Source organism: Ursus arctos, unplaced genomic scaffold (genome assembly GCF_023065955.2).
Source record: "Ursus arctos isolate Adak ecotype North America unplaced genomic scaffold, UrsArc2.0 scaffold_25, whole genome shotgun sequence".
Lineage (NCBI taxonomy): Eukaryota > Metazoa > Chordata > Mammalia > Carnivora > Ursidae > Ursus > Ursus arctos.
The window spans coordinates 5,201,008-5,222,411 of NW_026622930.1; the positions used below are offsets into that span (position 1 = coordinate 5,201,008).

Consider the following 21,404-nt stretch of genomic DNA (forward strand, 5'->3'; position numbering starts at 1 on the left):
AGCATGAGCAGGAGAGGCGGAGGGAGAGGGAGAGAGAACCCCAAGCAGACTCTGCACTGAGCCCATGAGGAGCCCAACGCGGGGCACAATCCCATGACCCCAAGATCACGACCCAAGCTGAAAGGAAGAGTCGGACGCCCAACCGACCACACCACCCAGGTGCCCCTACGCTGAATTCTTTATAGTCCTCGAGTCTGATGAGTGCTTACACGCTGAACGCAAGCTAGAGCTCCATCTGCGAAGGACACAGGTGAGAACGAGAAATATGTCTATGAAACAGAATATAGTGTGAATCATATCTAATTTTAAATATTTTAATTTATATATTTTCATGATTATAGGTCAATAAGAAATCCTTTTCAGATTTAATTTCATTATAGAATATATTTGATAAGGATACATACAAACAGATTCTTCTCTAATACGCGTGTCTGCCCGCGGCCCGCACGCGTGCAGCAGGCTGGAGACGGACGAAACACGCTTCCAAGCGCGGTGCTTAAGCGGCCGCTCTATGAACAGCCAGCGCCGTGGAGCTCAGGCAACCCCACTCCTACTCGCCTGGAACAAGCAGAAATCTCAGCGTTTGTGTTTAAGTCTGTTTATTACTCTTCTATTTTAAAGTCTGAGATACATTCCCCAATGTAAACAATAAATTTCAATCTGTCACACGATCAAAATGGATCAGGCCTTCTTGACAAATGTGCCCCACCTGTGTCCTACTCATCAGAACGCAATCTTATTTTGTGGTGTAGTGAGCCATCCGTGTACGAAAGACAGGAAGGACGCTGCCCTTCGTACCTGGTGGAGCCTTCCAGACTTCTCCCCGCCGCAGGTTCATGGTACACGTAAGAGATACCGTTTTGACTTGGTCTACTTGGTCTTAAAATACAAATATACAATGTCCACAAGCATAAAATAGTAAAGCCTAGCCTTACGTCTGTATGATGAATTTCTACAATCCTATACAATACCAGACATGCCAGCTCATAGACAGAAGCAGGGGGCTCGAGGTCTCCACCACTCTTCCGGGCACGCGAGCGCGGGGCCGAAGGGAGTGAGGCGGCTGCCGGACAGCGTCACGGAAAGTCTACGGTGCCTGCATACCCTGCTGACAAATTTCAGTTAATCTGGAGTACAATCTGCTTCACTCGGGAAGAATACAAGCCCTTTCTCGTCAGCCGTCAGCCTCCTGGCGGGAGGACTGCATGAACCCTTCGAGAATGTAACCAAATAAAGTCACATTTGCATTTCCTGATTCAGCTGTGCCCATCAGTCCTCCATGCTCTTGTCCATCGATTTATGCTTTTAGGACCAATGAATCAATAGCGATCGCAATTCAGTACCTCATTATTATCATAAATATTTGACTCAGCGAGCTAGATGGGGAAGAGTAAAGCCTATGTACAGTATTTTAAAAGGCATTCTGTGACCGTTTTTGAAGGGTTCGTAGAAAAGTTACGAAGGATATACCAGTCACTTCTGTTGATGTCACCATAATGTAAACCCTGGCATATTGTTTAACATTAAATGTGTGCTGTTTTGTGTACTGTACAACATAGGCGAACCGGGAACCACTGCTCTGGTGCGACGCTCACCGATTCGCTAAGCTAAGGTAACTGGTAGAGGGAGTGGTTTTCCTGAGGTTTGTCAGAACTTCTCAAACAGAACAGAAATCACAGTGGTGGGGCCTAGCACGACCCGGTGCCTGCCCCTGTTCTGCTCCCCACGCTTCCTGCTGGGACTAAATGACCCGCCACTGCATGATGCTCGTGTCCTTGCCGCCCGTGGAGATGAGGTGGCTGTCGCCACAGAGGAAATCGACGTTGGTGACGTGGCTGCTGTGCCCACTGTATACATGGCTCGGAGCCTGGGGAAGAATGAGAGAGAAAGAGCTTAACGCAGAGCGCGCTACGTGGAGTCGGAAAGTGCTGGAATTCTACGCCGCTTCATCCCTCACTCAGCGGCTCTCACCTGTGCACCGGCTTCGTGCACAGGTACAGGAGGGGCATGCAAACAAATGACACAGAGGCCCTCCCTGTACCCCGAGAACTGGCCTCGCGGGGGGACGGACACCGGCAGGTGACGGCCCCGGGCGGGGACGCATTCGGGGCCAGAGCGCTGTACCAGGCATGGGGCCGCCCAAAGGAGGGACCAACCAGATGCCATGGGTTGAGGGGGAAGGCCGAAGGACTTCGGGAAGGATGGGAAGGGCTCTAGGCACTGGCGTTGGCTCAGCTCAGCAGGCTGGAGCAGAGGGAGCTTGGTGGTGGAAGAGGCGTGAAGCCCACGAAGGAAGCCACAGGGGTAGAGGAGCCAGCTCGAAGGGCTCTGTGGGTGGGGGTTCTCCCCGGAGAGCAGTGGGGAGCCCGGAAGAGCTCCAGGACGGCGGGACGACAGGGTCATGCCTGCATGGCCGACTGGCAGGTTCATGCACAGCACCCTTCTGGTCAACCACCGGACCGCCAGGTGAGGCCACGACACATGCGCCCCGGGGGCAGCGTCCGTGACGAAGAGCATACCCTGAACTGTGAGCAAGGGTAAGCGAACAGGTGCACTTTGCCGAAGTCGTCGCCAGTGGACAGCAGCTTTCTCTCGTGGGCCCGACACACGGCGTTGATGTCGGTTCCGTCAGAGCCTTCCGGCCACACTCCTAAAATGAAGACCACAGACAGGGCCCTGAAACCCCAGGGACACTAGGCCACGCTGCATGGGGACTGCCACTGAGCTCTCATGGAGATCAGACCCCCGGAGGCCGTGGCTTTCGAAGCCGGGGCCAGCCCCCAGCCTGCCCGTGATCGTCTCCCAGGGCAATTCCCAGATCATCTGTCCCATCACAGGGGAGAGCTACGGCAAGCTTTCTGGGCTCCCACAATTTTTGGGGGGCCCTTACTTCTTGACTCTACAGCAGAGAGCGTGCCAGAAACCCTGGCTTTGGATGTCTTTCCTTTATTCCCAAAGCATCTGAGGGGAAGCTGACTAGTCCTCAGCCTACAGCTTCCTAACTTTTGGGTTTTTTGGGGTAAATGTTTATATGTGAGTCTCTCCAAAGGCCTGTTTAATCCTGTGTGTGCCTTTCAGGTGTTTTTTGGTTTTTTTTTTTTTTTTTAAGATTTAATTTATATATATAGAGACAGAGTGGGGGGAGGAGCAGAGGGAGAAGGACAAGCAGGCTCTGTGCTGAGCGCGGAGCCCGACCTGGGGTTCGATCCCACGACCCTGACATCATGACCTGAGCTGAAATCAAGAGCCAGACGCTCAACCGAATGAGCCACCCAGACCCCCCTCAGGTGTTTCTGGGTACCCGCTCCTTGTGGCCGCTCCGGCGGCATCCGGCAGGTGTCGTGTCCGCCTGTCATGGGTCTGGAGCCTGGTTGGGGGAGCAGTGTCTCCCGATCATTGCTCTGGGAAACCCTTTTGGTCCCAATAACTTTGGGTCTGAGACAGCTGAATGTACCTCAGTTTCTCGACTGGCAGATCCGGGGGTTCCTGGCATTTATACCAGAAAACGAGTAATGCCAGCTCTAAAGGGACTTGTGAAATTCTGACCACCTCATTGACTTACGGTCTTACATATAGAGATTATACGTACTGGCTTTTCTTTTTTAGTCTACTAAACTGTGGTAACTTATTTTACACCATTTATAAATGTACTCCAACCTCAACTTTAAAGGACGTGAAAAATTTAAGGAACCAAAAAAAAAAAAAAAAACCCAAAAACCCTCTAACAAATGATAAAGAAATAGATTGATTTAGTGCCATCTGGCCCATCTCTCTAGGAAGTTTGCACAACCTCATGGGAGAAGATTCTAGAACATTATCTCAGGACTCATTTAATACAATAGAAAAGGGTTAAGCCTATCTCTGGTTCTCGCCTGGCCTTCCCATGGGAGCTGCAGGGAGCGCGTCCTTGTAGGGACGGTGGCAAAACCGTGACTATGAGAGTTCATAACTATTAGAGAAATATTCTAAAAGTGGATACACGTTATGTTTGAACTGAATGAAAGCTTCAGAAAACTTACCAAAGACATGGAACCCCAAAGTGCAGGTGTACGTAGCCCATTCAATGTCTCTCGTAGTTTCCACACTTACGACTTGCTTACAAGCAGAGGGAACCCCTGGAAAAAGCAGACCCAAGTCTGGTGACATCTGGGCCAAAGGTCCCCCCGCCCCCGACAAGGCTGGCCCTTGGAGCCCTGCCCCGCCAGCGACAGAGCCCTGCGGAGGGGGACCCCTTCCATTTCCCAGCCCCGTGGGAGCCGCGCTCACAGCTACAACTGTGCCCGAGCCCTGAGGCCTCCGTGGGCACCACCTCCCATCCATCTCCCTCTTTGAGTCTGTTTCCTGCAGTCGGGCTTCTCTTTGACCATCCGTGGGTACCTGGGTCTCCAACTGCTCAGTGATTGCCTCCCCCACCCCCCACAGAGCCCTTGAACAGCTCTGCCACCTGCTGTCACATCAGGCTCTCCAGCTGTCCCCCAACACACACACACACACACACACACACACACACACACACACACACACATACCCCTTCAGCCCTGAGCTAGGAGTTTCGGAAGCTTACGAAAACCAGTCATACCCAGGTGATTTGTTCCCCAAATGAGCTCTTACTCATAGAGTATGACACTGTGTCTGAGAAGATTCTAGACCCGTGGCCTATTTCTGAAATCCGTCCCCCTGCTTCTGCCCTGTGCCAGGCAGTACCTTGGAGAGAGCAGAGAGGAAGACCAGGTGCCACCTGGCACGGGCTAGTTCCCTCTTTCCTCCACCGCCAGCTGCTCGACCTGTCCGGGCCCCTCAGCAAGTGGACGGCTGCCTCCCCACCCACTGGGTCTTGATCCTCTGGCCTCACACCTGAGCCCAGATTTCCTGTCTACAAAATGCGATAAGCCTGGAAGAACTCTGGATCACGAGAGAACATGTACGTAAACTTTTTGGTACTTTTTAGTACTGTGCTTTTTAGTACCATCTGGCAGGTGGGCACCAGGCCCTCCTCATGCCCCACGATCCCCTCTGCTTAGCCCAGAGCTCGGCACACGACAGGTGCTTGATAAACGTATGAGGAGCCAGCGCACGGGGTGTGGTCTGTGCTGAGCAAGGGCCAGCCTTTTCGTCTTGAGTGCTCTCAGGTCCTGCCTGGACACAGACACTGCCAGGAGGGGTGGGGAGAGAAGCAGGAGGGGCCCCGGGGGCTGCTGTCCCCCTGCAGGAGAGACCTCACTGTGTCTGCCTGCTTGGGATGACACCTTCACAAGGGTCCCCACTCTCTCCTGCCCCAACTGCCCCCCTCGGGCCTCTCCCTCCAGGATTTGGCATTCTCATCCTTGGAGCCCATGTCTTCTCCTTGGAGCCCACGTCAGCCCCAGCCCCGAAGGATCTCGGTGGCAGGAAGGATCTTAGAGGTGGCCCTGCCCAACTCCCCTGTTTTATAGAAAAGGAAACCGAGGCCTGGAGGTGACAGCACGTGCCGAGGCAGTAGGGAAGCAGGGTTTTGCAGGAGACCCCATTTTAGTCTCAGAGTGAACGTTCTATTAGATCTGAACCCAGACAAGCCCCGGGGTGCTACTCACAGTAAAGGATTTCATAGTCTCCAGAATTTGACACGAGGAACTGTGAGTTCACAGACCAGTCCAGGTGAGTAATGAAGCTGGAATGACCCTGGGCGAGAAGAGCAGCATGCGTTTCACGTGCCTCGTAAATTCCCGGCACGACGGGCACGCGGTGACCACACCCCCCCACGGAAAAGAGAAGAGCGCCTACCGAGCACTTGCCAACACGCGTGTACTTCCTGCCGTTGTCGCTGACTCCGTAGATGTAGATGCAGTTGTCATGGGAGCCGATGGCCAAGAAGGTCCCATCTGCAGAAACATGCAGACGACGTTTATTTTAAAAATAAACACTTACCAATGACAAGGGATAATACTAGTGACATCACAGCTTTAGAAATTTAGCCAAATCAGTGACTCAACTCAAAGAGAATTGTTTGCTTTTTAGGGAGTCCTATACCACTTCCAAAGCTGTCTTTTGAAAATCTGCCCCGACCAGATCTCTCCCCTTATAAGCCCCATCCCAGCCACTCCACATGGAAGGCCCGAGACTCATTCCCTCCGTGGCTGGCCGATGAGACCCTCCAGGACGCGGCCACATCGCTCCTCCCTGAGCGCCAGGCTCTCTCAGACCTCTGCACATACTGTCCTCCCTCCCACCCCTCTGCCCTGCCTGGAAGGTCCCTCCCACCTCACCTGTACACACACTGTCCTCCCTCCCACCCCTGCCCTGCCTGGAAGGCCCCTCCTAATTCACCTGTGCACGCACTGTCCTCCCTCCCGCCGCCTGCCTTGCCTGGAAGGCCCTTCCCTCCTCTCTTCCCATAGGCCATGGGTTACCATTTTCATCTGGGCTCTGGCCTCAGGAAAGCCTAAGGAACGGGGCTTCGGTGCTCATGTGGAAACACAGGGAAGGAGCTCAATGTAACAGAAAAGCAGAGCCCGCCTTTGCAGCCGGCCGAGGAACTTGCCAAGTGTGAAGGCGAAGCAGGGAGATCCAGGATACGCGGGGAAGGAAACAATGCCTGAGACACTAATCCAGAGGTCAGACTTTCCTGAGGCCAGGAAGCAGAAGGAAGGAGGCAGGAACCATGGGGGCGGCGGGCGCCCTGAGGCCCAGAATGGAACACAGAGCAGCGGGGTCTCCGCACACTGGCTCGGGGACCGCGGATGCGTCCCTGCTCACACCGAGCGCCAGTGCCTCCGTCCGCAAAGCACGGCAACGGCGCCTTTTCACAGCAGTTCGGAGGATTCCCTGGGCAGTGTCTGTAAAGGTCCTGGGGGCCACTGGCCATCATGTCTTTAATAAATGTTCTCCCCCCCAACCACTGTTCTCAGATTTTCCTTCTCCCAAGGTAGGGAGTCCTACAGGAAACAGCATGGCCTGACATCATCAGGAAATGGTATTTCAGAAAGTCCTAGCCTGGGCCAGGTCAAAATAAGGGTGTTGGCAAGACCAAGTCAGCCTGTCCCATGCGGGAATCCTGGCGGAACGGGGTAAAAAGGCCAAGGACAGTGGAGGCCTGGAGAAGGAGACCATCTGTGGCTGATAGCTCTTGAGAAGGCCAGAGAGCTGCATGGGAGGTCCTACCCTTGGTTCCCCCAACTGACCGGGCCCTGACGGTAATGATGATGATGGACACTAAAGGCTGCCCATAATTATTCTCAAATTAGAACAGTCCACACTTACGTAGTGCCCACTAGGTACTGTCCTCTATTCATGTATTTCATCCTCATAAACCCTACAGACAGGTAGATATGACGCCCATTTTTCAGGAGAGGAAACGCAGGCACAAGTGGTGAAGTAACTTCCCAAGGTCACACAGGTGTACGGAAGCTGGGATTCGAACCCAGGCAGTCTGACTCCAGAGCCTGGAGCATTTCGTTGCTGACTCTGTTGGCCCTATGACACAGATTAAGGGTAAAGCACAGGGGAAAGCCTGCCACGTGATGTGTCATCGCCACGCGACGTTGGCTTGTACACTCTTAAACTATGATCTCAAGATAAGAACTACCGTGTCATCTGTTAACTCTCTTTCATAATGGAACCGTTTGTTATAATTCTGACGGCTCCAGCTCTAGAATTTCGACTGTTCTAAGTACCTCCCATGGTGGGATCACGCAACACTTGTCTTTTTGTGTCTGCTGTATTTCACTCAGCATAACATCCTCAAGAGTCATCAGTGTTACAGCATGTGTTAACATTTCCTTCTTTTTATTTTTTTATTATTTTTTTTAAAGATGTTATTTATTTATTTGACAGAGACAGAGACAGCCAGCGAGAGAGGGAACACAAGCAGGGGGAGTGGGAGAGGAAGAAGCAGGCTCCTAGCGGAGGAGCCTGATGTGGGGCTCGATCCCATAACGCCAGGATCACGCCCTGAGCCGAACACAGATGCTTAACCGCTGTGCCACCCAGGCGCCCCAACATTTCCTTCTTTTTAAAGGCTGAATAATATTCTGCTGAATGGCTATACCACATTTTGCTTTTCCATCCACCTAGAAGGACACTGGGCTTGCTTCCACAGCTTAGAATAATTATTACAGAGTAATAATGCTATAAACATGGTGTACAAATGTCTCTTTGAGACAAGGGCACCTGGTTACTGAAGAAAAGCTCCGAAGTCTGAGAAGCAGAGGTGCTGGTAGAAAGAGCTTTCTGGCCTCCAGGGAGTGGCCGTGAGTATAACTGACAAGAAATGCAAATATATTCCCCAAAGGACTCTGCGCATGTCAGCAAGAGCTGATAGGTACCTGAGGGCTTTCTAGGAAAAGAGGGTGTAGACGAGGGCCTCTTGCCCTTCACGGACATTCAAAATAACAAGGAAATGACGAGAAACACATAAAACACATAAAAGAATGCAGAATACTGGCCAGAATTAACAGTAAAATAGGCTACTTCAAGAATGAAAGGCCTTCTGAGCTGAGTAAGCACCTTCTCAACATCGAGAAAAGGTTCCGAGATGTCTGGGGGGCTGTCTGTTTAGGGTGAGAAGTGTGAACTTTGCTCAGGCACAGGGAAAACCCATCTGGAAGGGCTGCTCCTTCTCTAATGCTACCTGGGGAGATTAAGAACACAGCTCCAGGGGCGCCTGGGTGGCACAGCGGTTAAGCGCCTGCCTTCGGCTCAGGGCGTGATCCCGGTGTTCTGGGATCGAGCCCCACATCAGGCTCCTCTGCTAGGAGCCTGCTTCTTCCTCTCCCACTCCCCCTGCTTGTGTTCCCTCTCTCGCTGGCTGTCTCTATCTCTGTCGAATAAATAAATAAAATCTTTAAAAAAAAAAAAAAAAAAAAAAAAAGAACACAGCTCCAGCGTGAGGTAAGACCACCATCTGTTAGCTTACAGAAGGATTCCTACAGAGCAGTGGCAGCTCAGTCCTGGCCAAGTATTTCCAAGGATGAAACTGCTATTTCCACGTGTTCACATGGCTGAATACCCTGCCATCACAGAAACACAGCATTTCCTGAAACACCTGCATCCAATGACAAGGCCTGGAAGCAAGGGCCCGCCTGAGCACTCCTGGCACCCACACTGTCAGAAGGACTCGGGCGCCAAACTTCCAGTGGCTTCCACCGGCCTGTGCTGAGGAAACTGCTCCACATGTGGTAACTATCGCAGACGGAAACAGAGGATATATACTTCCGTTCAAGATGGCACCCAACCCACCGCCACTGACTGAGCACTGTTAAGGGGGACAGAGAACAAATTCCTTATCTTGGAAATTGGTAAATTCAGTAAAAGAAGACAGCTTGGGTGGTGTAATCAGTTAAGCATCCAACTCTCAGATTCAGGTCAGGTTGTGATCTCAGGGTTGTGAGATTGAGCCCCACATCAGGTTCCACGCTCAGCACAGAGTCTGCTTAAGACTGTCTCTCCCTCTGCCCTTCCCCAATGCTTGCTCTCTCTCTCTCTCAAATAAATAAATCTTAAAAAAAAAAAAGAAATCATGCATTTATCTTGACTTTCCTTAATGAACGCTACCATGCTATTGGGTAACAAAATAGATGATGAGCCATTTTTCTTTATAGAAATATTATATCTAATAAGTGAAAAAGAAAATCTAACATTGGCAAACCACTCATTTGCAGCCCCAATTGTGAACTGGGGGCACCAACAGCTACTAATATCACAAAAAGTGAGAGAAGCAGATGTGAGTCTCTGGTAGCTGGAAGACAGCAATGCATGCAGAACCTGAATGGGATCCAGCCTGTAGAAGCAAACGTTGCATCAGAGGAAGTCCAGGGGACAGAGGAACACATTAAAGGGCACCATGAGGACACGCTCAGCAAAATCCAGAGTAAACACGGCGGGAAAAATGAGCCCATTCCTTCAACAAGTGAACAGTGCACACAAGAGAGGGTGGGGGAGGGGGTGGGGAGGGAGGGAGAGAACAAGCACAGGAACTATGGATTAATAGGGACTTCAGAGACGTATCAGGCAATTACCACATGTGAGACTTTTCTTGGATCTCAATTTAAACTGTGAAAAAAAAGTCAAGTGAAAATTTGAATACTGACTTCGAATACCTTATGATATTAAGAAGTTAATGCTATTTGGGCTGAGGGTGACAGGGACACTGTGGCTATGTTAAAAATAAGCGGGCAGGGCTTCCAGCTGTGGCCCAGTGAGAAGCCCGGGGAATCCTCTCCCCATAAAGCGAAGATAAAGATGTACAAAACTGACAAAAATAACCGTTTCCACACTGTGGAAATCGATCAAAGACATAAAACCATCTGAGAAGTGTTTTATACTTAACAAGCTGCGGAATCTGGGGTAAGGAAGTATGAGTCCACGGTGCGCTCGCCTGGGGCTATGCTCACCCCTCCCACCAGCCCGGCTGGCCCCGAGGTTCTGGCCCGGAAGAGCGGGCTGTGAGGACCAGCGGCTTTGTTTCCGCGGTCAGGCGGCTCACTCCGCACAAAGCCCCGGCGATGCGCAGGCCCAGCAGCACCATGGACAGAAGTGGCCATCTGCAGGGCGGCTGAGCAGACAGGGCCGAGGGCTGTAGTGGCCTGCGGTCATGGCTGTGGCTGCAGGAGCCTATTCCTGGTGATGGGGGCCGCGTGCAGGCGTGGGGCAGGCGGGAGAGGACCCCGGCTGTCCAGACGCTCACGGCCACGCTGACCTTGCACGCAAGCCCAGGGAAGACGCCAAAGGGCCAGCAGAAGTACAAGCCGGGCAGACCGGGAAACGGCCTCAACTCCGGATGCGCCCTTCTACCCGCACACACGTCGGTGGGCAGAGGGCGCGAGCCTTCCTGGCTGGAGGTGTCTGAGTGCAACTCTGTCCCATCCTCCATCCAAAATGCATGAAGCCAAACCGAGAGAGCCGAAAAGAGAAACTAACAGGTTCCAGGTACAGCTGGAGATTTCAATCCTTCCCTCTCAGCAACTGGCGAGCAGTCAGACCGGGTGGCGGTAAGGACACAGATGACTTGAACGACACATCAGTCAGCTCTGAACACTGTCCACCAGCTTGTGCGGCCGACCAATAGAGAACACTCCACCCAAGAGTGCAGGACACACATTCTCCGCAAGGACACCTGGGACGTCGTCCGGGATAGAACCCGTGCCAGGCTATCAAAACAAGTCTCAATGAAGTAAAAGTGATTAAAGTCATCCAAAATACATTCTAGGCCACGATGGAGTTAAGTTAGAGAACAACAGGAGGAAATATGGGAAATCCCCCAAATATTCGGAAATTACACAATACATATCTAAATAACCCACAGGCCAAAGAAGAACTCATTAAGGGAATTAGGAAATACTTTGAACGGAATGGAAATGAAAACACAACATATCAAAATTTATGGGATGTGACTGAGACAGTGCTCAAGGGGAAATTTTTTTTCTTAGAGAAGGGGAGAGAGACAAAAGGAGGGGAAGGGGCAGAGGGAGAGGGAGAGAGAGCATCTCAAGCAGGCTCCACACCTAGCATGGAGCCCAACATGGGACTCGATCTCATGACCCTGAGATCATGCCCTGAGCCAAAATCAAGAGTTAGACGCTTAACCAAATGAGCCACCCAGGCGCCCCTCGAAGGGAAATCAAGCAGAGGAAGGGAAAAAATAAAGATGAGAACAGAAAAAAAAAAAAAAAGGAAAATCAATGAAAACAAAAGTTGGTTCTTTGAAAAGATCAACAGAATCGACAAACCTTTAGCCGGACTGACCAAGAGGAAAAGAAAGGAGACAGAGTTTCCAGAATTAAGAATGAACGAGAAGACCTCACTGCCGACCTCAGAAAAATTTAAAGGATTATAAACAAATATTATGAATGATTTAGTGCCAGTCGAGTAGACAACTTAGCAGAAATGGACAATTTACCAAAACTGAATCAGGAAGAAATAAACACTCTGAATAGACCTACAAGAAACTGCATCGGTAGTTAAAAACCCTCCCGTAAGGAAAAGCCCAGATGGCTCACTAAATTCACATGAATTCTACTAAATATTTAATAAAGAAATAATATTAATCCTTAAGAAACTCTCTCAGAAGATAAGCACGGAAGGACCACCTCCCACCTTACGCTGCAGGACAACAGCACTTTCGTATCTATGCCACACAAAACCATCGCAAGAAAAGAGAACTACAGACTGATATCCCTCGGGAACAGGGACGCAAAAGTCCTTAACATTAACCCATGGAATCGGTGATATATAAAGAGAATTGATACACCATGACCAAGTGGGATTTGTCCCGGGAATGCAAAGTTGGGTTAACCCCTGAAAATCAATATAATAGACCATATTAATAAAATGAAGGATTAAAAAAAATCACTTAATCATCTTAGTAGTTACATTTGACCCCAAAAAGGCATTTGACAAAATCCGACAGCCATTCATGATGAGAACCCTAAACAAATTAGGAATAGAAATGGCCTTCCTCATCATACTAAAAGGGCACTAACGTCATACTTAATGGTGAACGACCGAATGCTCTTCTTCCTAAGACGGCGAGCGAGGCAAGGGTACGTTCTTGCCACTTCCGTCCAACGCGGTCCTGGAAGCGCTACCCGACGCAAGAGAGAAGGAATAACTAAAGGCCCCCAGATTGGAAAGGGAGAAATAAAACCGTCTTTATTTGCAGATGACATGATCCTGTAGGAAGAAAGTACCAAGGATTTTACACACACACACACACACACACACACACACGCACACGACTACTAAGACTACTGAAAGAGTTTAGCAAGGTCACAGGATATAAGATCCATGTGCAAAAATTGTGTTTTTTTTTTTTTAAGATTTTATTTATTTATGTGACAGAGAGACAGCCAGCGAGAGAGGGAACACAGCAGGGGGAATGGGAGAGGAAGAAGCAGGCTCCCAGCGGAGGAGCCTGATGTGGGACTCGATCCCGGTACGCCGGGATCACGCCCTGAGCTAAAGGCAGACGCTTTAACGACTGCGCTACCCAGGCGCCCCCAAAAATTGGTTTTATTTCTCTATACTAGCAACCAACATCCTGAAAATAAAGTTAAGAAGATAATTCCGTTGATAATGACACAAAGATAACTGACTGGAAAATAAATTTGACAAAGGAAGTGTGACTTGCGCACCGAAAACTATGAAACATTGCTGAGAAAAATGGAAGAAGATATAAATAAATGGACAGACATTCTGTGTTTAAGAATCAAAAGACTCAGCACTGCCAAGCCAGCAGTTCTCCCCGTATCGATCTACAAATTCCACATTAAATCAACATTAAATCCCTATTAAAATCCTGGCAGATTTTAGAAATGGACGAGCGGTCATAAAATTTATATACAAATGGTGAGGACCCAAAGCAGCCAAAACAACTCTGAAAAGGAACGGCCCAGTTGGAGGAGTCAGACTACTCATCTTCGAAACTTACTCTGCACTCCCCGTAATCCAGACAGCGTGGTACTGGCACAGGGGTGGACATCTAGGTGAACACAACAGAACTGAGAACCCAAAATAAACCTTTATATTTTATATGTCAGTTGGTTTGTGACAGAAGTGTCAACGTTATCTGATAGGGAAAGGGCTGTCTTTTGAACAAATGATCCTGGGATAATTTACATGCAGAACAAATCGAACTTTTACCCTTTGCAATGCACAAGAATCACCTAGATGTAAGGGCTAAAATAATCTTTTTTTTTTTTTTTTTTTTTTTTTTTTTAGGAGAGGGAGAAAGAGGCCAGAGAAGGGCAGAGGGAGAGAGAGAGAGAGAGAGAGAGAGAGAATCTCAAGCAGACTCCCTGATGAGCATGGAGCCAGAAGCGGGACTCGATCCCACAACCCTGAGATCATGACCTGAGCTGAAACCAAGGGTCGGATACTTAAATGACTAAGCCACCGAAAGGCGCCCCAATGCTCACCTTTCTGAAAGAAAGCAGAGGGGAAAAGCTTCATGACTTGGGTGCGACACCAGAAGCATGATCCATCAAAGAAAAACCTGAGAAACTGGACTTCATCAAAATGGAAAGCTTTTGCTTCAAAAGACCCCATTACGAAGATGAAAAGACAAGCCACCCCCTGGGAGAAAACATTTGCAAGTCACGTAGCTGGTAATGAACTTACACACAGACTATAGAAAGTGCACTTACACCTCAAGAGTAAGACGGACAACTAACTAGAAAGCATGCAAATATCTGCAAAGGTATTTCAGCAAAGATACAGGAGTGAGTGACAGGCACAGGCAAACACGCCCAGCAACTCTGATGGTTGAGGGGAGGTGCAAGTTAAAACCACAGTGGGGTACTACTCCAGCCCTACCAGAACGGCCGTCCGGAGAGAGGCAGGTAATAACGGGTGTTTGGTGGAAATGCAGAGAAAAGCCAGAACCCTTGCACGTTGCTGGTGGGAACCTAAGACGTGCAGCCTCCCCGGCGAGCAGTCTGGCCCCGTTTCATAAAATGGTAAACACAGACTGACCATGCAATCCACCAGTCCTACTAGGAATTTACTGAAGAGAAATGAAAACAAATGACCACAAAGAGACCTGCAGTGAATGTTCCCAGTGGCACTTCTCATAATAGGCAGACCAGGAACAGCCCCCATGACCCGCATGCTGACCGGATAAACACAATGGGGTATGGACACAAAGTGGAATCCTATCCGGCAGTTCAAAAGGAACAGAGTACGGATACACGCCTAACAACCTGAATCAATTTCAAAATACAGTGTTCCGGGTAAGAGCAGCCGCATGCGACAGGCTCTGTACTACAGGATCCCATTGCCATGGAATGTCCAGAAAAGGCAATTTATAGACCAGAAAGCAGACCAGTGGTTGCCAAAGGCTGAGGGGTGGGAGTAGAGCTTAATCGCTAAGGGGCAGGGAGGGAACTTTTGGGGTGATGGAAAGGTTCTCGAATTGGTTTGTGGTGACGGCCGTACAACGGCATGAATTCACTTAGAATCTGTAAACTACACCTAAATAAAGCTGTTGAAAAATAAAGAGGCCTCATCTTTTTAAGATCTGTAAGTAATATTAACAGACGCAGGGCTAAATTCGGGGAACTGCTTCGAGGGGCGGGGGTGGGGGTTCTGGACGAGCCAGCTCGGCTGAGCGTCTGTACTTTCTGCAGCTGGGCGATGAATACACGGGGGTTCAGTATAGTTTAAGCTCCGCTCAGGAGTCTTGTGAGACTTCTTCCCTAGAAGACATCCACGCAGGATTTCGTAACTGTTGTGACTGTATGGGCAACAGTTTGCCGCTCTCACCCGGTGAGTAACGCATGACGGACAGCTGTTCGTTTCCATCCGTGTGAACGGTGACCAAGTCTTTTGTCTCCGTGTCAAACACAAACCACCTGTCATGAACATGAGAAAAAGCACAGTAAATTGTTTGGTGAGAAAATAAAGACGGGTACACTTAACAGTAACTATTAAAAACTATTACTCTTAGGGCTTAACAAATACTCTGTATTCAATTAACAAGAACACTTTTTCCTGGCTTTTCAGGGAAAGTTCTTTCATATGAGCCTTTCCTAAAGAAAGAAACAGCATGCTGGCTTCCCTTCGAATGATTCGGTTCCAGTGTGGTGATGGGGTCCTCAGTGTTTGAGTTTTGTCACTTAACATGTCAAAGGACAGAAACACTTAAGGCCGGGCCCGAGGCCAGAGGAGGCAGCAAAGGCCACCTTCACGGCCCTACCCAGAGACCTGGCCCCAGAGCAGCAGGGTGGGCCCCAGGGGGTGGGCTGGGACAGCCTCGGGGTGTCTGACCTCCCGAGAATGATGCTGGCATGCACCAGCCAGGGAAAACCAGGATGGAGAGCGGCGGAAGGCCGGCCACAGGACTGGTCTGGGCTCCGTGTCCTTGACTATAAGATGGGGCTAAGGGCCAAGACCACCGTGGAGGCTCAGTGTTAAAGCATGCTCGAAGGGATACAGACGTGCTTCATATCCTCTGGTAAGGACACGGCACTCGGGACATGTACTCTCCTGCCTGCGTGTTCTCAGCTGGTGGCAGTCACCGGGACTCCAGGGTTTTCAGGGATGAAAAGGACTGTGGGTGTCCTGCCATGGCAGCTTCAGACCCAGGTGACCCCAGACACCGTACATTCCACGGGCATGGCCAGCGAGCAGCGTGAGTTTCCCTGCCTCCCACTCCAGGGGCCTGGATGGCCCCTGAAATTTGGATTTGGCTTCTCGACTTGCGTCTTCAACAACCGTTTACCTTTAACGCGCTATTGAACGTGAACAGAGGTCAGAACATAAGAAGTGGAGAGGCTGGGGCTGATTGGGCTGTGCTCCGAAGCCCCGTGAACGGCCTCGTCCAGGGCTAAGGCCGGCACGAGGACCAGAGATACAGGAGGCATACAAGGAGGGAAGGACTAGGTTCTACGTGCCATCTCTTCCACCCACGGGACCTTGTCTGTGATTCTGAGCATCCTGGCACTGTCCCCAGGCCCTGTCCTACTGCGAATAGTCAGCACGTAGGTCTGGTGATCATTGGCTACCAGCCACTCATCAGAGCCTGCTGGGTCTGAAGCTTCCACTGTCCGCGGGAGAGTTAAAAGGAGGGTGTGTGTGTCTGTGCGTGTGCATGTGTGTGCGTGTGCACACGCGGTAAAACATTTTCATGAAGAATTCTGTTGGATATGAGGTGCCCAACTTTTAAGATACTGCGACCTGGGACTTATAAGTGGTTACTCTTTCCTTATACATACTCCACGGTCATCACAACAGAGTCTAAATGGTTTGCTTTTCAGAGAGGAAAGATGGGAGGATATCACCAAAAATATGTGAATTAAATCGCAACAAGCATACAGGTACTATGACAAACAATACAGAAGTGCAATCAAAATTACAAAACAATGATCACCAAGCCACCAGCACTGCCTGCCAGGCCACCCCAGAAAACACCTCCCACGCCATCTCCTTCAGTCGTCGGCGCCGTGCGTCTAGGCAGATAATACCGTCGCAGTTTATAAAATGAAAGAACTCAGAGAGGTTGTCTGGCTGGCTCAGAGACACACAGCCGCCGAGCGGCGGAGCGGGGATTCAAGTGCAGGCCTCCTGCCGGCCTGTCGGAGGCGCTTGCTAAGTACGTGTTAGCTGCCTCTGAGCACAGGCTCAGGATCCGGGCAGTTGCTGAATTTTCTAAAGGCAGCAAGAAAAGCATTTTTAAAATCTCGGTGCTTTGAAATGCTTTCTCGCCCGACTCCAAAGCTGAGGCTCCTCCCACAGGCTGCAGATCAGGGCTGGAGGAGCTCCACGAATCCCCCAAAATCGTAGGCAGGCCTGTGCGCGTGTGTGTATGTGTGTATGTGCACATCTGTGCGTGGGCGGGTGGGGCGGCTTTTCTAGAAGGGTCTATGTCTTTCGTCACATTTTCCCACGTCCCGAAAGCGAAGGGCCACTGTCTTCCATGCTAGTTTTGTGTTCTGGCTTAATTCTTGGTGAGTGGCTAGAAGCTGAGAGGGGCAGCTACCCCGCGCCTGTCCCTGGGGACACACAGACCTCTCGCTCTGAAAGCACGAGCCCTGCTGACATGACTTACCTCCCAGTCAGTGTTCCAACTGCAACCACAGACCCTGAAGGATGAAAACCAGAAGACTGAGCTGGATCCTAAAACATTTTAAAGGAAGTGTAAAAATTGATGGCCAGACACAGCACTACCGCAGTAAACACACACGCATGGCTGTTCCAAAGGGCTACGTGGCCCCATTTAAACAACAAGGCTCTTTTCTCTCCGAGAGAGGAAAACGTTTTCCTACTCAGATGAAGGTCACGTGTCCATCATACTAAATGTTGATCCCTTTAGAGATTTTTCTCTTTCTGTCTTAATTACTTTTCATACCTACAGGAATCAGAGGACAGACCAACGAGTAAATGCTCTTCTCCCAGTCTTGGGAGCCCCTTCGGTTGAGCCCCATGCTGAACGGTCAGCCTGTTGAAGGGTGTGCTTGATGCCCTGGAAATAGGACCACCGTGCCCAATGCCAGTACTAACACTGGATGAGAGCCCCCTAGGCACACAGAGCACACTCGGCAGGCCTGGAAGGATCTCGAGACGAGTAAGGCATGTTCAGGTTTGGGTCTAGTGTTCGTTACTAACGTGTCTGTCACTAACTCTGACACAAGGTGGAATGGGATTGGCGACAGAGGGAAAAGCAAGCTGTCAAGTCCCGGGAGAGGGAGAGTTAGACGAAGTTCGACGGGGTGGCTGGGAGGAGGCTTCCTGGTGCCGAGCCCCTTGGAATCGGGCCTCCCGGTCCAGGAAAGATCAGGGGTGGTGAAGGCAGGAGCAGACACTCCAATCAGTATTTTCTTAGATCAGGTGTGAAGGGAACAAGATTGTGATCAAAGAGGTAGAAACAACCCAGTGTGGGGCATACTTGAGGAATGGCAGGTAGAGAGAGCGTCACAAGGTGGAATGTCCGGCTGGGATGGAAGGCGTGTGGACGACACGAATAATGTAGGCTGTGCCGCCATGGTCAGGGCTGAGATCGCTGGGAAACAAGAACACAGCCACACGGACTCTTTTCCTTCCATAAAGAGTATGACATGACGGGGGCGCCCGGCTGGCTCAGGCAGTGGAGTGTGTGACCCTTGATCTCAGCGTTGTCAGTTCCAGCCCCATGCTGGGTGTAGAGATGACTGAACAATAATAAAATCTTAAAAAAAAAATTAAGTGTGACGTGATTGAATCTGTGTTTTCAATACAAGTCACTTGGAGGAACTGCTCAGAAGGGCCCAAAGTGAGAGGAGACTGGTGACAGGGAGACCGAGAAGGAAGTACCCGTGGGAATGGAAATAGAGAGAGGCATTGACACGCTACTGCATAAACTCAAAAAAGAAGACCCCAGGAACTTAAAGGTACTGATTCTGTTCTCAGCAACGCTCTCTTCAAGGCGGGAGCTGTGACTCAGCTCAGGGCTGCCACTGAGCCACAGAGAGATCACCTTGAAGCTTCACTGTGTCATTAGTTCATTCAGGCTCTTAACATTTTCCAGATGAAGACACGGAGGCACAGGGAGCTTCCTGTCCAAAGCCACATGGCCAGTGGGTGAAGGAGCGAGGACTTAACCACAGCTCCTTCAGGCGCCTGGTTCTGAGCCCCTTCCCTCCTGTCAGGCTGAGGGGTGACCAGTCAGGGGAGGCGGAGGGGGATGGAGCCACCGGGATTGCTCTCAGAGGGGCTGTGGCCAAGCAGCAGCAGGGGAGGCCGCTCTCCCGATGCCACTGCCCCTGCTGTGTCTCCCCACCTGTTTCTCCAACCCCCCCCAGGGGGACAGGTCCAACACAGGACACCACTTCTTCAGCCCCTCCTGCCGCCCGGGCCACACCCACTCTTCCCTCCGAGCCAGCTGGGGCCTTGTCGCTTCAGTGCTCAGCTCACTGTGACGGCCAGTTCTAGGCCCTCAGTGACCTTCTCGAAAGGCAAAGGGCAAGAGGGCTGAAATGCAGATCCGGCGTGCCAGGAAGTGCCGGGGCCTCTGTGGGGGCTGCGAGGAGGGGGGGGGCTACAGAGGGGCTGCGCCTGTCACGGGACAGGACATGTCATCAAGCGCACAGGCTACACGGGACATACTATACTTTGGACTCAGCGAGTACCATGTGGGGGAAGACCACGGGTTGGGGAATCAGACTGAGCTGGGTGTAGACACTGGTGCTGTCATTTGCTGATCTAGTGACCACGGCAAGTTAGTTGACTTGGCTAAGCCTCAGTTTCGAATTCAGCAACACGGCGCCCCCGCTGCTGCCGGGATGACGGCTTATACGCGCCCAGCGCCCGGTGCTCAGTAAGGACGCTAGCTGGGGGCTCCGTGCAGGTGGGACAAGGACGTCCCCGCTGGCAATGCACAATCTGAGCTCCTTCTGTGTCGACTGGAACACTAAAGCCTCAGCGTCAAACTCCAAATGCAGAGATAAATTACGTCGCCCGCGTAAATTCTCACGCCGAAGGTTCGCTGTAAATGGTGTGCGGGCTCAGGACAGGGGCTTCTGAGCAGGGGAGCCGGAGAAGGAACTCTGCTCGGGAGACCCGAACACCAGCCAACTTCAGGATGACGTGGACGGGACCACATGAGGCAATGTTTAAGGCAATGCCGACCGAAAGCGGCAAACTGGGTGACGTTTACTTTGGGACAATTTTCTATCACTATCGATTGCACGCAAAAACATAAACGAACGTGTTCCAGATGAACTTTTACAAGAAAAACGCCGTGTAATGTGCATGTCTACCTCTATCATTTTGTCCCAGACGGGCCGGTGACCAGCAGCGTCCCAGAGAGTGGCGTGCCTGTCATGCCCACAGGTCAAGAACTGAGGTTTTGAGGCGTGGATGGCCAGTCCCCAGAGCTCATCAGTGTGACCCTGCAAAGGACCAAGACAGATGACAGTCTCTGAAACACTCCAGTCGACACTCGGAGTCTCGGGGGAGGGGTGTCCACGGCAACCGCATGCTTTTGACTGTCCTCCTCGGTTTCCCTTCCCACCCAACCTAAGCCATGACAGCAACCAAAACTGACACCAGAATCATCTCCTCTTTGTAATGCCTTCTGATATCCTGATATTGCACCAAATTACAGCGCTTGGCGGGCCCGCTGGGCTGGAGCGTACCTGAGTGATGGGTGTGAAATCCCCTGACAGAGTGCCCTGCAGAACGAAGTTTCTAGTTGTGCCTATCAAGATCACGGCGCCCTTCCCCTCGGCCACTGTCCGGATGGGGCCAAACTGTTCTGGAATCTGCATTGAAAAGAAAGCATCGAAAATGTCCTTAAATATTAGCTCCACCATTCCAAATATGTGCTTATATATCATGATGACAGCTCCTCTCTCCCTTCCCCTCCCTCCCTCTCTCTCTCACATACACACTCACATGCACCCATGCACACACACACGCACGTACACACATGTATACAGGTCACATGGAGAGACAGAAAGGTCCCCGGCCAGGACTTGTTGAATGAATGATCGAAACCCCACATCTGACTTTTAAACTCCAAACATGTATGTACCTTAAAAGAATCGGCAAGAGTAAACAATAAAAAATGAAGTGTCTTTTTCTTGATAGGATTAAAAAAGAAGAAATAACACTGGTTAGTTTACTCTTTTCTTCTTGTGGCTTTGGACAGCAGTAGCAGGTAAAATTTGGAAAGCAGAGAGAAGAATAACAAGCTATATGAAGAGTCCCTAAAATTTACCGTTAACTTAAAATGGTAAATTCTTTGGCAACTTTGCATGACTTAGTGTTGAAATCCTCTGCTCTTGTCGGTAAGCATAAGGAATTACCTACATTTTAAGACAAAGAATTTCCCAATACTCCAGCCGAGAACGATCTGCTGTGGTAAGATAGACACGGGTTGTCGCCCTTTACGAAAGGAACAGACTGCAGCTAGACCCCGCTGGGCGACTCCGGGCACTCCAGGTCTAGAAGGGGAA

The 21,404-nt window shown here is 50.6% G+C and overlaps 1 protein-coding gene across 8 annotated transcripts in view; it reads right to left on the bottom strand.

Annotated features, from left to right (window-relative positions):
- Positions 1 to 300: 300 nt before the first annotated feature.
- Positions 301 to 21,404, bottom strand: part of EML1 (EMAP like 1) — a 177,042-nt gene continuing 155,938 nt past the window's right edge. For all 8 annotated transcript variants that reach the window (XM_026515310.4, XM_057318478.1, XM_026515311.4 and 5 more), the window contains 9 exons: positions 20,583 to 20,708; positions 20,205 to 20,336; positions 17,519 to 17,586; positions 15,235 to 15,323; positions 5,761 to 5,858; positions 5,571 to 5,658; positions 4,020 to 4,115; positions 2,520 to 2,650; positions 301 to 1,867 (listed from right to left, as the gene is read on the bottom strand). In XM_026515310.4, coding sequence (XP_026371095.2) covers positions 1,742 to 1,867; positions 2,520 to 2,650; positions 4,020 to 4,115; positions 5,571 to 5,658; positions 5,761 to 5,858; positions 15,235 to 15,323; positions 17,519 to 17,586; positions 20,205 to 20,336; positions 20,583 to 20,708 — 954 coding nt within the window. In that variant the 3' untranslated portion in view covers positions 301 to 1,741. The remainder of the gene's footprint in view (positions 1,868 to 2,519; positions 2,651 to 4,019; positions 4,116 to 5,570; positions 5,659 to 5,760; positions 5,859 to 15,234; positions 15,324 to 17,518; positions 17,587 to 20,204; positions 20,337 to 20,582; positions 20,709 to 21,404) is intronic.